The 14,840-nt window shown below is 54.5% G+C and overlaps 5 protein-coding genes across 5 annotated transcripts; 3 read left to right on the top strand and 2 right to left on the bottom strand.

The window, feature by feature from the left end:
• Positions 1–2,649: 2,649 nt before the first annotated feature.
• On the top strand, positions 2,650–5,850 carry G6M90_00g069030 (uncharacterized protein; the record flags this gene model as incomplete). Its single annotated transcript, XM_014684505.1, has 2 exons — positions 2,650–2,763; positions 2,824–5,850. 2 exons carry the CDS (start codon positions 2,650–2,652, stop codon positions 5,848–5,850), a joined length of 3,141 nt encoding a protein of 1,046 aa, XP_014539991.1.
• Positions 5,851–6,268: 418 nt separating this feature from the next.
• On the bottom strand, positions 6,269–7,831 carry G6M90_00g069020 (uncharacterized protein; the record flags this gene model as incomplete). The annotated part of the gene is made up of 2 exons (XM_014684506.1): positions 6,269–7,700; positions 7,782–7,831. 2 exons carry the CDS (start codon positions 7,829–7,831, stop codon positions 6,269–6,271), a joined length of 1,482 nt encoding a protein of 493 aa, XP_014539992.1.
• A 1,272-nt stretch (positions 7,832–9,103) lies between these two features.
• On the top strand, positions 9,104–12,451 carry G6M90_00g069010 (uncharacterized protein; the record flags this gene model as incomplete). The annotated part of the gene is made up of 1 exon (XM_014684507.1): positions 9,104–12,451. The coding sequence occupies one exon, from the start codon at positions 9,104–9,106 to the stop codon at positions 12,449–12,451; it is 3,348 nt and encodes a 1,115-aa protein (XP_014539993.1).
• Positions 12,452–12,717: 266 nt separating this feature from the next.
• RRP1 (Ribosomal RNA-processing protein 1) lies at positions 12,718–13,561 on the bottom strand (the record flags this gene model as incomplete). Its single annotated transcript, XM_066130891.1, has 2 exons — positions 12,718–13,448; positions 13,510–13,561. 2 exons carry the CDS (start codon positions 13,559–13,561, stop codon positions 12,718–12,720), a joined length of 783 nt encoding a protein of 260 aa, XP_065986960.1.
• Positions 13,562–14,202: 641 nt separating this feature from the next.
• On the top strand, positions 14,203–14,839 carry G6M90_00g068990 (uncharacterized protein; the record flags this gene model as incomplete). Its single annotated transcript, XM_014684509.1, has 3 exons — positions 14,203–14,518; positions 14,603–14,698; positions 14,769–14,839. The coding sequence occupies 3 exons, from the start codon at positions 14,203–14,205 to the stop codon at positions 14,837–14,839; spliced, it is 483 nt and encodes a 160-aa protein (XP_014539995.1).
• Between the last annotated feature and the right edge of the window lies 1 nt (position 14,840).

The raw sequence follows: 14,840 nt of genomic DNA, 5'->3' as shown, positions 1-14,840 counted from the left end.
TTGGCTTTTACATAAAGCGCGTACAACAGCAATAGCCTGTCTTGGTAAGCGTGGGACGGTCTTGGTGAAACTTCATGTCATGCGTGGCGACAAAGAGAAAATTTTCGTCCCGTCATTCTCGTGGCTTGCAGAATTTCACGCACTTGAAACGCGCGCAGCCATAGCATCGTTCGTTTTTTGGGACGTAGGACTGCATTTGGCCTGTGTGTACCCCGGACGAGCATCCCGTGGGGAGTTCGTGGACGCAGGGCCATCGTCTCGAGCGGATCTGCAGTTAGTATGATTCAAGAATGGAATGTGGCAGAGCGCAATACGTCCGTCGCAGTTCGACTCGGCTTTTCATTTCCTCGCAGCAGGAAAACGGGAACAAGGAGAAAGCAACAGCGCGTGCTCAACACACACACTCGTACCGTGCGCCCTGAGATGCATCCTTCTAAACCGGACACTAACCGCCCGCATTCTATGCATTACCTTCGGCTGCTCAGGAGAACATTCCTACCTTAGCGTTCGCCTCGTATTCTTCATGCACTAACAGGAATTCAGTGCTCCCCATGCATGACAGTGGGAACCCAATGAGGAGCTAGCAGAGGAGCCGGGCCCATCAGAGGAGGCGCAGCGTCAAAAATAGCAAACATGAACAGCCGCTCGTCAACAATGGCATGGCGTTCGGTTGGAAACACCCCTGGCTTCTTCCACAGAGTCACCGTGCGATCACTGGGGATCAAACAAAGCGGAAAAGTTGGCGGTGAATTTCGGCGACCGGCTGCAACCCCAGTACCAAGAGCCAAGCAAGTTTTGAATGCCATCTTGCCGATATGCAGCATTGAAGGCAAACCAATACCTAGACGGCCTTTGCTCCTATGCAAAACCACCACCAACAGGTACCGTGGAATACCCAGTACCGCCGCACTGGTTGCTACTGCGTGGCCTGTGTGCTTGGCCCTATGATGATTCATCGAGGTATTTTTCCACGGTCTGGTGGCTCGTTTGACCCACACTGCCTTCAAGCTTCAAGGACCTGTCCACGAATCCTCCGTACGTGTATTGTATTGTCCTCGCAGGCTGCCCCTCAAGGGTCCGCCGTGGCTATTGGCTTGGGCGGCACAGACACCTAAAAGTTTCAGTGTTAACTTCTATAACATTCGGGTTGGCTTGGTGTACTGAGAGTTTCAGCCTCGGTTTGACTGAAATGTTAAGTGTGTGGTGTTTTGTAGAAAAGGGGTCGGATAGTGGTTTGGCCTCGGAACATTATTGGCAGCCTAGGGCGATGGCGTCTGTCAATTCAAAGCATCAACGGACAGCGGGCACATCCCTGATCGTCTCCCAGTCCCAGCTGGAGTCCCATACTGAGCCTGCATCAAGGAGACATCAGAAAACACCAGACACTCTGCCCGGATGTGTCCCTTCCCTCTGTCAGTGAGTGGTCAATGTTTTCCGCCACCGTGAGCTCCGTGCCCTGTGCTCCGCAAAGTGCCACGGCCAATCGTCAACTGATGGCCTGGCGGCCGTGCCGGCGCTGTGCTACCAAGCTACCTGCTGGGCTGCTGTACAGGATGCAGCACATCGGAATGTGTGACCCGATCCAGGCGCCCTGGTCACTGATGGATCGCGTGGTTGGTGGATGGGAGCCGTGGACATGGGCATGGACGTGGCCGTGGACGTTGGAGCCCATGTGGATGGAGATGGATGGAGACGGATGGAGACTCCTGTCAGGGCCCAAGTCGACGTTGCGTTTTCTGCGGGTCCAAGACGCAGATAGGTACTGCATACTTGCGTGCACATGCGACGAGCGCATTGGTAAACGTACCGGCTACTCCATCTATTGTCTCTGTTCAACTCCAAGCCAAAAAGACCTTTGACGAAGAACCAGACAGTTAGAATGCAAGGTGGACAAGACCCTGGCCCTCCCATCCATGTTCTCCTCTAGTCAACAACTTTTGTTCTTCATTCGTCCGCTTTTTACTATCCTCCGCTCTCCTTGTTCTCTTTGCTCTCGTCTGGCCTTTCTTTCATTCTTTCTTCCCCTGATAACTAACCTACGCTCCGTCCTTACTTCTGCCCTCCTCTTCTTCCCAATCCTCTGTTTTCTTCTTTCCTTTGCTGCGACAGAAGTAGCCTCTCGTTAATCTACACTAGTAGATCCATCTACTGCTCACCTTGCAGACCACGAGCGCCGTTGCCGATTCCACCGCTGCCTCGAAAAAAACTCCTGGACTCGCCTCCCGTTGCGCAAAGCTCGTGTTCCTCGACATTGCATTTTTATAGCGAGCCAGTCACCCCCCCTTTTTTTTCGCTCTCATATTTTCTTCCTGTTTCTTTTGTTCTTGGTCTGCCCTTGAGGTTTTTCATCGCCCTGGAATTTGCAAAACAAGACGCATAATTTACCTACGACCCCACCGATCCTCGCCAATTGCACTGAAACACAAGGCGTCAATCATCACGAAGATCGACCACAGTGCGATCCGAGCCGGAGTCGGCCACACGCACACACACAAGCTTCTTGGTGACGGATACATTCTACCTTGGGAATACTCGTGTGTCGTACATTAGTGGCTTTGCGCTCCCATCACGACCACCTGGCTTCAGAGTCTCGCAACTTGTAACCCTCCGATTCGGCGACGGGTGCGACGTCGATGACTTACGCGCGCCATGGCGCTTCGTCCCACAGCTCTCGGAGCCTTGCTCCCCCGAGATGGTGGTGACCAAAAAGATGCTGGTCAGGAGCTTATCGACCTTCTGAAGAACCCATTTGTAGCTGACAAGGTAGAATTACTCCAAGGGGAATTGCACATGTTGCTGATCGCTAACCATCTTATTCGGTAGCTTGCTACGGCCTCCGTATACTCTGCCTTGGCTACATCCCTTGGTGTTACAGCATTTATCGCCATATGCTTCTCCTTCATTCGTCCATATCACCAAGCTATTTACGCTCCGAAATCAAAGCACGCAGACGAGAAACATGCGCCACCGCCTATCGGAAAAGAGCCATGGGCTTGGATCACGCCTCTTCTGAATACGAAAGAAGTTACCCTCATGAACCAGATTGGCATGGACGCGACTATATTCTTGCGCTTTATCCGCATGTGCAGAAATATGTTCTTGATCTTGGCTCTCATTGGCGTTGGCATTCTCGTTCCTGTCAATTTGACCAACTTCAAAGACTTTTCAACCTCTTCGCAACCCGACACAACCGAGTGGATGTTGAGAATTACGCCTCGCAACGTTTTCGGCTCACCTCACTGGGCTTTGGTGGTGGTTGGCTACCTGTTCAACATTGTCGTCATGTCTTTTCTGTGGTGGAACTACCGCAAAATTCTTCATCTTCGCAGAAAGTACTTTGAATCAGAGGAGTACCAGTGCAGCTTGCATGCCCGTACCCTTATGCTTTTTGACATTCCCCGCCAGGGATGCTCTGATGAAGGAATTGCGCGAATTATCGACTCTGTCGTGCCCAATTCATCGTTCGCAAGAACTGTCGTGGCCCGAAATGTCAAGGATCTTCCTGAACTGATCGAAGAACACGAAAAAACCGTACGCAAGTTGGAAAAGGTCCTCGCCAAGTATTTGAAGGACCCGCAGAACTTACCAGCAGCACGACCAACTTGCAAGGCCTCTAAAAAGGATCGGTCTTTTGATACGTACCCGTCAGGACAGCGACTGGATGCCATTGACTACCTCACACAGCGCATCAGGGACCTCGAAATTGAGATCAAAGAAGTTCGAGTTAGTGTGGACAGGCGCAGCACCCAGCCCTATGGTTTTGCCAGTTACTCTGAGATTGCAGAAGCGCACAGTATTGCGTATGCCTGTCGAAAAAAGAAGCCTCATGGAGCGACTGTGAGGCTGGCTCCACGACCAACCGATGTCATCTGGCACAATATGCCCCTATCTAGTGCCACCCGTAGTCGAAGACGGTGGATCAACAATTTATGGATTGCCGTCCTGACCATGCTGTGGGTTGCGCCCAACGCAATGATTGCCATCTTCCTAGTCAACTTGAGTAACCTGGGCAAGGTGTGGAAAGGTTTTCAGACATCGCTTGAGGCGCATACTGATATTTGGGGTGTTGTCCAAGGTATAGCCTCGCCCGCCTTGACTTCGTTGGTTTACCTGGTCTTGCCCATGATCTTCCGTCGACTTTCGAGCAAAGCTGGCGACCAAACAAAGACTGGCAGAGAACGACACGTGTTGGGCAAGCTGTACGCCTTCTTCGTTTTCAATAATCTCGTCGTCTTTTCCTTTTTTGGTGTCTTATGGTCCTTTATTGCTGGAGTAATCATGGCCACTGAGGGCCAAAACGGTTCAAAGAAAGACGCGTGGTCTGCCATCCTCGACGGGAATCTTGCCCAGAACATCGTTATTTCGTTCTGCAACAACAGCATTTTCTGGGTCACATATTTGCTTCAACGGCAACTTGGTGCAGCTGTCGACCTCGCCCAAATTTGGCCACTCATTGTCGCCTTCTTCCAAAAGAAATTTTCGAGCCCAACGCCCAGAGAACTCATCGAGCTAACGGCCCCGCCTCCGTTTGAATATGCCAACTACTACACATATTTCCTCTTCTACTCGACGGTTACGCTATGTTTCGGTACCATCCAACCGCTTTGTCTCCTCGCAACCGCCATGTACTTCTCCATCGACTGCTACCTCAAGAAATATCTGATTCTTTATCGATTTGTCACCAAAACAGAATCTGGCGGCTTATTCTGGCGAGTTGTTTTCAATCGCATGATACTTGGGGCTATCCTTGCTAACGGCGTGGTACTGCTCACAACTTGGGCCCGTGGCGATGGCACGCATATGCAGTTTTATGCCGTGTGCCCATTGCCATTCATGATGATTGCGTTCAAGATCTACTGTTCAAAGGCCTTTGACGACAAGATGCGATACTACAACACTCAATATTCGGCACAGCACCCTGAAGCCGGGATGCAAGGCGATTCGCGAAGCCGTAGCGATAAGTTGGCGAGTCGTTTCGGCCATCCTGCGCTCTACAAACCTCTCATTACTCCAATGGTGCATCAGAAGGCACAGAATCTCCTGCCTTCGGTGTACCGTGGTCGGCTGACGGATGGACGCGACAACGATGGTGCCGACCTGGCGACTGTTAGTGGTTACTCGGATGTGTATGCACTGGATAGTATGAAGGGCGGCAAACCGGGAAAGACAGCAAACGCTGTGCCTGGATTCGAATACGTCTCGGATGCACAGATGGATTTCCAGTACTACAAAAATCGAGCAGAATTTGTGGACGAGCATGGTGGAGGCGAAATGTACGGCAAGGGAAGCGACATTATGCGAATGGGGACGCCAGGCTCGTTGGATGATGTGGGTAGTATCCGTTCTGTCTCACGGCCTGCCTCTCCCATGATGAGCGGTGTTGGCGGCCCCGGCCAGCCTCGTCGCGTCATGACCAACATGTCCAAGTCCGACACGGGATACCCGTCCTACAGACCGTCCAACGCGGCATACGGACCGCCTTCGGACCCCGTCTCCCGCGGAGGCACACCCCTATATGCCCACGACAACGGCAGCTCCTCGGGCCTAGTTCGCAACGCCGCCGCCATGGCTGCTCCGCCAGGCTTCAACTCCCGTGAGGGGTCTATGGAACGTGGTCGCATGACTCCACCAAGGGTACACTCGCCTGTCCCCCAGAGAGTTGGCTCTCCTCAAGTATCGCGTGGTCCTGCCGCGGGCCCTTCAATTGGTGCCATGGGCGGGGGGCCTCAGGGTTACAGTGACCTTCAGCAGCAGGATGAAGTGGACCCGTACGCGGATCCCATGCAGTATAATTACTTCAGAGGCGGAAGCGGGAATAAACATGCTCGACAGCCAGGAGAAGGATGGTAGGAGATGGACATTGGCTTGTTGTGAGATATTACCTGGCGTCGCGGTGTTACTTTGATAGATGTGTGGCGTTTTGGGATAGACCCTTTGTATATCTGGAATAAACGATGGGAAACGGCTACCGCTTGCAGGACCGAGTAGAGTACATCATGTATAACGATATTTGACGTTGGCGGTAAATTTTAGATGCAGAGAAGCTGTTTTAATTACCTCTGCGATGGTGTAAGCCACTCGGAGTCTATTTTTTTCTCTCTAACTAATTACTTATTATATATTATACATTATTGAGTAGAAAATCCAATATGGGCTGGGCACATGTCTTGCTCGCGCCTCTGTCATCAACCCATGTTGCGCATCTTGCTCATCGTCCTAACCCCCGCGTGACACCAGAGAGATTCATACACTCTTTGTCCGTACCCGGCTACGCTTGGACTACAAACTTGCCCGTCTCGTCAAACCTCGTCATAAACTCTGTCAGATCCCCCGCCAGCCCATCGACAAACTCCTGACCAACCACGCTCTCCTGCCACGAGATGCCGACGCTCAACAAGCCACCGGCTACGCTGCCCAGTCCCAGTGCCAGAGGCGAGCCCGTCACCAAGGCCCCGTTGGTAAAGTACACCCTCGACACGGCGAACCCGGCCTCCTCGGAGGGATTCGCAAAGACGCCAATGTTGCTGACCTCCCAGGAGTCGGGGCGCGGCTGGCCGTCCTTCTTCTTGAAGTAGCCGATCCAGTCGGAGTTGTACTTCATCAGGCCGTTGATGTCGTCCCTGGGCACGCTGGCCACCTTTCTATTGAGTTCGCCCTTGACCCGCTGCGCGGTTTCCCAGATGCTCTGGTCGGCGTCTTTGGGGGTGCGCAGCCGGGCGACGAGGGGGGCGGGGAATTGGTGCTCCTGGGAGGTGACGAGGACGCGGAGTGACTGTTTGAACTCTGGGTTGGCGGCTGGTCCTAGGAACGGCCGCAGACTGATGGGGGTGCTGGCCGCGAAGGAGGACGCCTCGCCCGCGGGGAGGCGGGAGGCCAGGGAGGCTGCTGCGAGGGCGTGGAAGAGGCCCGTGATGGTGGTGCCGTGCTGTCTGCACGCCTTGAGGAGCTTTGCGACGATGGGGCCCTGGAAGTCGACGGCCTTGGTGAGGGTGACGTAGGGGATGGAAAAGTCGCTGGGTTTGCTGTGCCAGGGGACGTGTTTCTTGGCGCGGAGTATGGAGGGGCCGAGTTCGTTCCAGAGGGTTTTGACGAGGTACCAGGGTGAGTTTTGGAAGGCGATGATTTGGTCTTGGGCTTCGGGGAGTCGGGGGGCATCGGGGAACTGGAGTGACGCCGTGGTGGTGGTGTTTGCTGCGTCTTGTCCGAGTTGGTGGTTGAGCTCCTTGAGGAGGTTCTCGTGAAACAGCTTTCCGCTGTTGCCATCCAGCAGGGAGTGGTGGAAGGAGAAGATGATTTCTTGGGCGCGGGATAACTCCCCTGTGGCGGCTGGGCTTGGTTTGACGACGGCTATTCGCCATGGGGGAACATCTTGGATGTTCAACCAGGGCCGGCTATGGTGCCAGCCTTGCTGGGAGGCAATGTGCTCGTTGTACTGGTCTACAGTCTCGCAGTCATCCAATGTCTCGAAGGAGACATGGTTTGCCAGATGAATGGTTTTGATGTGGCAAAAGGCCGCCTTGCTGGTATCTTCCCCAAGGATGCCAACTCTGAGCATGGGCTGTGCAGAAACGACTCTTGCTAGGGCGGGATATAGAAGCGCCTCGTCGATACCCCGACCCAACGTGGGTGCGTTGTAACGGCATGTGACCGTTACGCTAAGGTATAAGCGCATGTAATGGCGGGCAGAAGAAAACAACTCGCTGTTGAAGAGTCAGTACGACACGTCTTGCCAACAAAGGGGTCAATGGCTTGTGAAGGCGGAATGGAGTTGTCGCGCTCACATTGGTCCGAGCTGGCGCAAGGCCATTGGACTTTCGGCTTGGCTGCCCATGATGCCCAGAGGTAGTAGGAGTCGTGTGAATTCGAGGAAAGAAAAGTCTGAGCGGTGATGCCATGCTGCCTACTTTTAAGTAGTACATACTCCCAACACGGACAAAGTCGAGGAAGAGCGGGACTGGTACCCCATATTTATAGCTTAAATGAGCAACTCCGGATTTATTCATCACAACCCCATTCTGCAACTCTTGGCGGGAAACAAGTCTACGCATATCTAGGGCCTGGAGAGTCCGAGAACAATCATCATGAACAATCTTGATGCCACGACGCCTTCGTTAAGCATATGCAAATTGGTGGCCGGTGGGTACCCAATGAGTAGAGGTGTGGCGGCGCCACTGCGACGTTGAGCTGCGTCTCAGGACATGGTGAGTGAAGGGTGAGTTGGGTCTGGAGAGATGAAAGTTGGTATTGCCGAGTCTGCATCTGATACATGAAACTCGCAGATATCATGAATGCAGTGTAACAAGCCAGAGTTCAGGGTCAGTCAACATTGTGCACTAGGTACTTAGACACAGTCGACCGGGAATTGTGTGCTCTCGGGTGCCAGGCTACAAGTACTCAGTACCTCGATCTACAGGGTAAAAGGCCTTCTCAAGCCGGTACTGTCTACCTTTTCGCCGTTCTCTCGAATCTCCAGTCCCACCAGACGTTTCTGATGCATGCCGGTTAAGTTCCGGCAATGGAAGGAACGATGGGACGTGAGACATGAGGCACTTGGTAGTACTAGCTCAAGCTCAAGCTCGAGTGGGAAGGAAAGAACCACCCTTGTCTGCGAGCGACCCATGCCAAAAACACGCGCCACCAGACTGGGCCTACTTGTAGACCTGCAGACGGAACCATTCATCGTCGGCGATCCAAACAAAGGCAACGCTGCCTACATTCGCCCCTCGACAATAACACAGCTCGATTGACCGACCATTCAACCTCACTATTGTGGCGCTTCACGTAAACGCATCTTCGACAATCAACGCTGGTATCGCTAGTCACTGGCCAAAGCTATTGTTGTTGCAAGTACATCCGAAGCTGCAACCACACACACCTGATCGCGTCCCAAGCCGTAGCGCCATACCGATCAATTGCCACGAGCCACTGCGTTTAATGCTGTGCCGACAATCGCGACTACCAACGCCATCAACACGTAGTAGCACTCGCCCAGCGCCCACGACAAATATGCAACCGCGTGCTGCCGCTGCTTGAGGCGCGCGTCACTAAGCACATCGCATCCAAGCCCGCGGGCCACAGGCGGAATCACGCACCAGACTTGCTGATGGACCGTGGCGGCGACACGGCGGCATCACGGCCGAATGGGCGAGCGCAGCCGAACCAGCTACATGTAAACCACGAGACCAGGAGGCCGCTGTTCTCCAACAAGGCCCCGCGAAACATGGGCAATGGCCCTCAATCCGCATCCGCTTCGGTCGGCACTGGTGCAAGACCCGGAGCTCTTGGGGCAGTAGGTCATATTGGGCCCGCGCGACGAGCAAAATCAGATCCACAGAGCATGGCATCTGGATTCGGAAAAGCTCAAGAAGACGTCGATGCAAATGCTAGCACCGCCAGCATACTCTCTACGGGAGGCAGCCGAATACCCCGACCCAACATCTCAGGCCTTCAGCATCGGCGGCCGATTTCGATGGCAGAAGCTTTCAAGCTAGCCCAAGAGGAGGAAGAGGAAGCCGAGCAAGAGCGACAACAAGGGGGTTCGCCGAGCCCAGCGCCACGAGTATGGCGAGCGCGGCCCGGACAACCCCATGACGAGACTCAAGCGCGAAAGATGATGGCCGAAGACCCCTTGGACAGCAGAGCACGAGCACGACAATATACCGAAGCCGGGGCGCCGGGTGTGCAGTCACCAAACGCGAAACCGCAGGCTACAGAGCTGGGAACGGCCACATCTAAGAGAGGCAACGGCCCCAGCTTGCAGGACCGCATAAATGAATGGAGGACGAAGTCGCGACCGAGCTCCGACTGGGCTGAGAAGTCGCCAGAATACCTGAGAGATGCCAGTGGCGAGCCGCACCTTCCTGAATTGGTGCCGGGAATCGAAGATGTTCCTTTTCAATCCATCGAATCCCCGGGTCTCAATGGTGCAATCCTATCCCCATCAAAAGATTATACATGGCAGGTGGACCATGATTTTACCGCTGGAGACTTGCAGGTGTCGGATAGCCCCCGAATCAAAGTAGGGAATAACAGCAATAAGCCGTTTGCGAATCGCCCATCGATATTGGATAGAATTGATATCAGGTCGCCTGCGCGGATTACTAGTCCTCGGACGAGAAATACCAGGCTAGACGAAATCCGAGCACGAGAACTCAATGTTGAAGGGGGCAGTCTCGCAGGACAATCAACTTTGACGCCACAGCATTCTCGAAGATATACCAAGCTGGAGGAGATTCGGGCGAGAGAATCTGCAGCCGAAAAGCAGATACCTATACCCGATCGAAATCAACCACGGCCCAAGAACACCAGGTTAGATGAAATACGACAGCGCGAAGCAGAAGGCTTGTCAAGACGCGCCCTTGCCGCAGCCCGGCTAGAGGAAATCAAGGAAAAAAACGCCATGACGAGGCCATTGTCACCAGAAAAGGGCAAATCACGGATTGAAAATCGTCCCGAGATGCGACCACCTGCTCGCCCCAAATCAGCTCACTACGAGGGAGGAGAGCATATTCCAGACACCCCAGTCACAGTGTTTAAGAGCCATCGCCCTAAGCAGGAGAACATGAACCCCGAGGAGACGGGGACTACGCATGGCAGGGGTGTCGCTGCAGTGAAGCCAGATGTTAATGAACGCGACTTGCTGCGACGGCTGGCCCGCGCCGCCAGCTCAAGTCCAGCACCCGAACCAGTGAATAAACGTGCTCCCCTCGCAGAGCGCCAGAAACCAAACGAAAGTGAGACGGTTGTGACAAAACTGACACTGGCGGGACGTTCCACAAACAATGGACGAAAATCAGCTCTCAGCTCTCACAATAAGGTTGCTGAATCCTCAAGACCAAGTGTCGGATTTGCTGGCTTAAGACGCATCCCGTCAACCGAATCAGCTAAGAGCAAGCCATCAAGTATGCATTCAGAGTCGGATCCAACTGCTCGGATAGAAGCCGAGGCGAAGCTGTTTGCGCCGCGTGACGATTACTCCGAGCCGGGATCCGTACGAGCGCCGTCACCCGTGCCGGACAGTGATGAGGAAGAAGACGACGTGGCAGAAGCTACTCCCAAGCCACAAAAGCACGAGTTTCTGCACATGGAGACACCCCGGGTCATGGGTGCCTATGTTGAAACACCCGTCACGGCCAAAATAGAGAAAGTCAAGGAGGAGGAAGCGCAGGACATCCAGCCGTTGAAAGAGAAGCTGAATGATCAAAGACGAGCAATGTCAAAGCCAGATGCCACCACATTATTTCGTGATAAGAAAACGAGTCTCGCGTGGCGGAATAAAGACGAAGACACGGCCTCTGAGCCTGGTGCAAGAGGGGAAATTGCAGGTGATTATGCTGCAGCATCTGCAGCAGGCAAGAAGCCTCGATCACGATCATTACCTCGCAGTCGATCATCAGTGAAAAACTCAGCCAAACCGCCATCGGTCAAGGACGATTTACGCGAACTGCAGCGCAAGCACAACATTGAAGACTCAACCATTGATGACTTGGAGGACATATTGACCGGTCGAAAGCATGCATCACCAAAGCTGAAGGAGCTGCTAGAAGAATTACCAGTCAAAGCAGAAGACAAAATTGACGAAGAGTTGAGAATTGTGGAAGCAGAGATTCAGAAGCTGAAGCGAGAGAATTCAGAAGACAAGGATATGTCGGCAGGCGAAACGGCTTTGTATGACAAAATGAGCAAGAATCTCCGCACGGGATTGTCGAGTATACATACTGCTAAGCTTGGCATCGACAAGCTGTACGACCAGGTTGCCCAAGCCGAAAAACAGTCAACCACAAATGAGGATGAGTCAAAACCACTCCAGCGTCGGAAACACCAACATGCAAAGGACCACAAGAATTTGCCCGATGTGTTGTGTCCAGAGTGCACGGCCGATCCGGGACCAACCAGCTTGACCTATCTTCGTTTCCCCATCCCTCGACTCTTCTATACCAGTCCTCGCTTTCGTTTAAGCTGGCTAGGCCTCGTTGTCGCAATTGTTTCAGTTTGGTACCTGGCTGAGTTGACTGTGTGTGGGAAGTACTGCCGACCTGCAGCGTGTACATCTACACCGTGCGTGTATTCCTACGACGACCCAACGTTTGGCAATGCACTTCCTGTGAAGATAGACCAGTGGACGACGGGAGGAAACGGTCGGAAACTGGCAGCGTGGCTGCTGGAGGAGGTTGAAGACTGGGCGGCCGACATGGGAGACGCTCTATCTGGACGGTCATTGGAAAGCATATCAGTGGACCAGTTGAGCGCGGCAAAAAGACGGCAGCACCGACGCAGACTACGAAAAAGAGGCCTCATCAAATTGCCGACAAGGGCCGCGCCAGACCAGACGGCGAAATGGGATGCATGGAGACGGTCGAGGCTAGAAAAGGAGCGGTCACGCGACATGGGCGAGGACCCAGGCGATGGCTGGCTTGAAGAGAGCCTGGGAGGAGACGAACGGGTGTGGTGAGAGATGTTGTCGCCCAATTTTTTCCCCTCGAGCGAGGGCCTGAATGAATCAAGATAGCTTTGCTAATTAGCGTTGGGGTCCGTTGTCATTGCGCATACCGGTCAGACTGGGCGTTGGGGCTCAAAAATTATATATGTATATATATCCGTCTATGATGAATCAAGTAGCTTCTTTTGCCTTGTTCCAAACGCCAAAAACACCAAACCTCGCCATAGTCTGGGAAAACAAAAGAGACAAAAAACAGAGGCGAAACCCACGCCCAAGTATCAATCGTCAATACCGCCCCAGCCCTCATCCTCATCCTCCTCCCCTTGTCCCTCGCCATCACTCTCCCTCGTCCCCCAAGGCAGCCTCTCGTCAGCATAGCTCTCAGAGGCCCTATTCCGCACGCTCTTGACCGGGCTCGCCCTCAACGCGTCCACCATGTCGCCGACCCTGCGCACCCACTCGTCCCTCGCGGCGACGTCGTCCTCCTCCTCGTCCTCGCCGTCGCCCGCCGGCCCCAGGGCCTTCTCCCTCTCCAGCTCGTCCACCCACAGATCCAGCACGTGCAGCCTCAACCCCAGCGACACGCCGTCCTCGTCGTCGGCGTCAAAGGCCAGGCGCCTCCACACGTCGAGCATCCGGTCGACCTGCTCGCCGGCCCACGCCCTGCCGCGCGCGAAGCGCACCTGCGCGGCGAACGCGCGCCGCACCAGCAGCAGGAACTTGTCCATGCGCAGGGCGTCAATCGACGCCCACTGCCGCGACAGCACGCTCCAGAAGCCGCTGGCCAGGGGGGCCGCGCACGCCGCCGGCACGTCCAGCACCAGGTTGGCCAGGTCCGCCGCGAGCGCCTGCTGCGGCCGCGGCCGGTCCGTCATCCACAGCGCGTAGTACAGCCCTGTCCAGAGCTTGAGCGCGTCCGCGGCCGGCAGGCCCGTCCTGGACGATAGGTACGTCTGCAGCGTGGCGAGCGATTGCGTGCGAAGCTTGCGGTCTGTGGTTGGGGTTTTTGCTACAGGTCAGCCATGTGATACTGGCGGAGGGAGCGCGGGGGGGGAAGGGAAGAGGATTACCGCTCGAGGCGAGGTTTTTGATAAATGGCATCTGGGCTTCTGCGGCGGCCATGGTGATTCTGTGCGTCGTCGGTGTCGACGGAATATCGTGTTTTTTTTTTTTTTGGCAATGGCGCTGCGACGTCGATTCAAGCTGTAAATTGCAAAGGAAAAAAAAAAGATGCTGTTGCCCCCGCGCCCCACTTCCAAGGTTGAGCTTATCTTATCGGAGCTCCGTGACCGTGACCGCATTGGAGCTAGACTTGGACTTGGACTTGCGGATAAGCTAGCCAAAGTGAATAAATTACCTTTTTCGCTGGGCGCCAGCCTCGACTCGAAATAGCCGAGACCACGAGCTCGAGTGTATTACGCAGAGGGTCCAGCGGTGCACATGGCTTTGCTGGATGCGATTGCGAGGCCGTGGCGCCGGGAGAGCCTCGGTGGTGCCGCCGCTGCTCCAGACGGGCCGGGGGGACGAGGCCTACGCGAACAACTTGTATGACGGTATGATTCTGCATCGTCTGGCGGCGACGGTGGAATTGCCGGGACGGTGCGTCGTTTGCTTGCCTTGTTAGAAAACCATGTCCCCGCCGTCCCCTCCGTCTCTCCGTCCCTCCGTCCCTGCCTCCCATCAACTACGTACGTTTTTACCTGACCGTGGCGGAACGGAAAGAACCAACTTCAGCCTTGCGAGAATACATGGGCGTGTTGCACATGGCGTTTCCCCTAGCGACCTCATTTTCGCCTACATTCGAGGACGTGCCGTCTCCCAGGTACATGCCGTCTCCTCCGAGCTCGCCAGCCACTCCGCCTGGTGCAGGGGACGAGCAGGGCAAGAAAGACGACAAGGACCGACGCCTGCTGCTGCACCAGAACCCGTCGTATCAGGAGAATCTACGGATTCGCCAGCGCAACCTGCTCAGCACGCTGGATCATCTAGATGCCAAGCTGGAGCCGTTGCTGGATGTCGATACGGGCAAGGCGATTCCTGGGTTCCCCGAGACGCTGCGGGATATTGACAAGCTGGGGTGTACGTATTGGATCGTACTCATTTTCTTGCTCTTTTTTTCTTCCTTTTTTTGAAACTGACCGTGTTGATGTTGATGTGATGTAGACGACGAGGGGGTGAGGATTTTAAAGGCAGTGGGCGAATCAGATGTCCATGGCGATGAATACGACGTTCTGTACCATGTGCGACGATGGGCTGCGAGTAAGTTGTTTTGTTTTCCTCTGCAGGTGTTTCGTGTTTTGACAGTCGGTGCTGACTTTGGCGTGGGCAGCGAGGCCGACTGAGAACGAGATGCCAGGCGAGGGGGAGGGGAGTCCGGAGGGTAAGAAGACGACGATGTAGT

The sequence above is a fragment of the Metarhizium brunneum genome, chromosome 4 (genome assembly GCF_013426205.1).
Source record: "Metarhizium brunneum chromosome 4, complete sequence".
In the NCBI taxonomy this organism is placed as follows: Eukaryota; Fungi; Ascomycota; class Sordariomycetes; order Hypocreales; family Clavicipitaceae; genus Metarhizium; species Metarhizium brunneum.
Note: the sequence above shows the minus strand (reverse complement) of the source record. Positions and strands in the feature narration are given on the sequence as shown.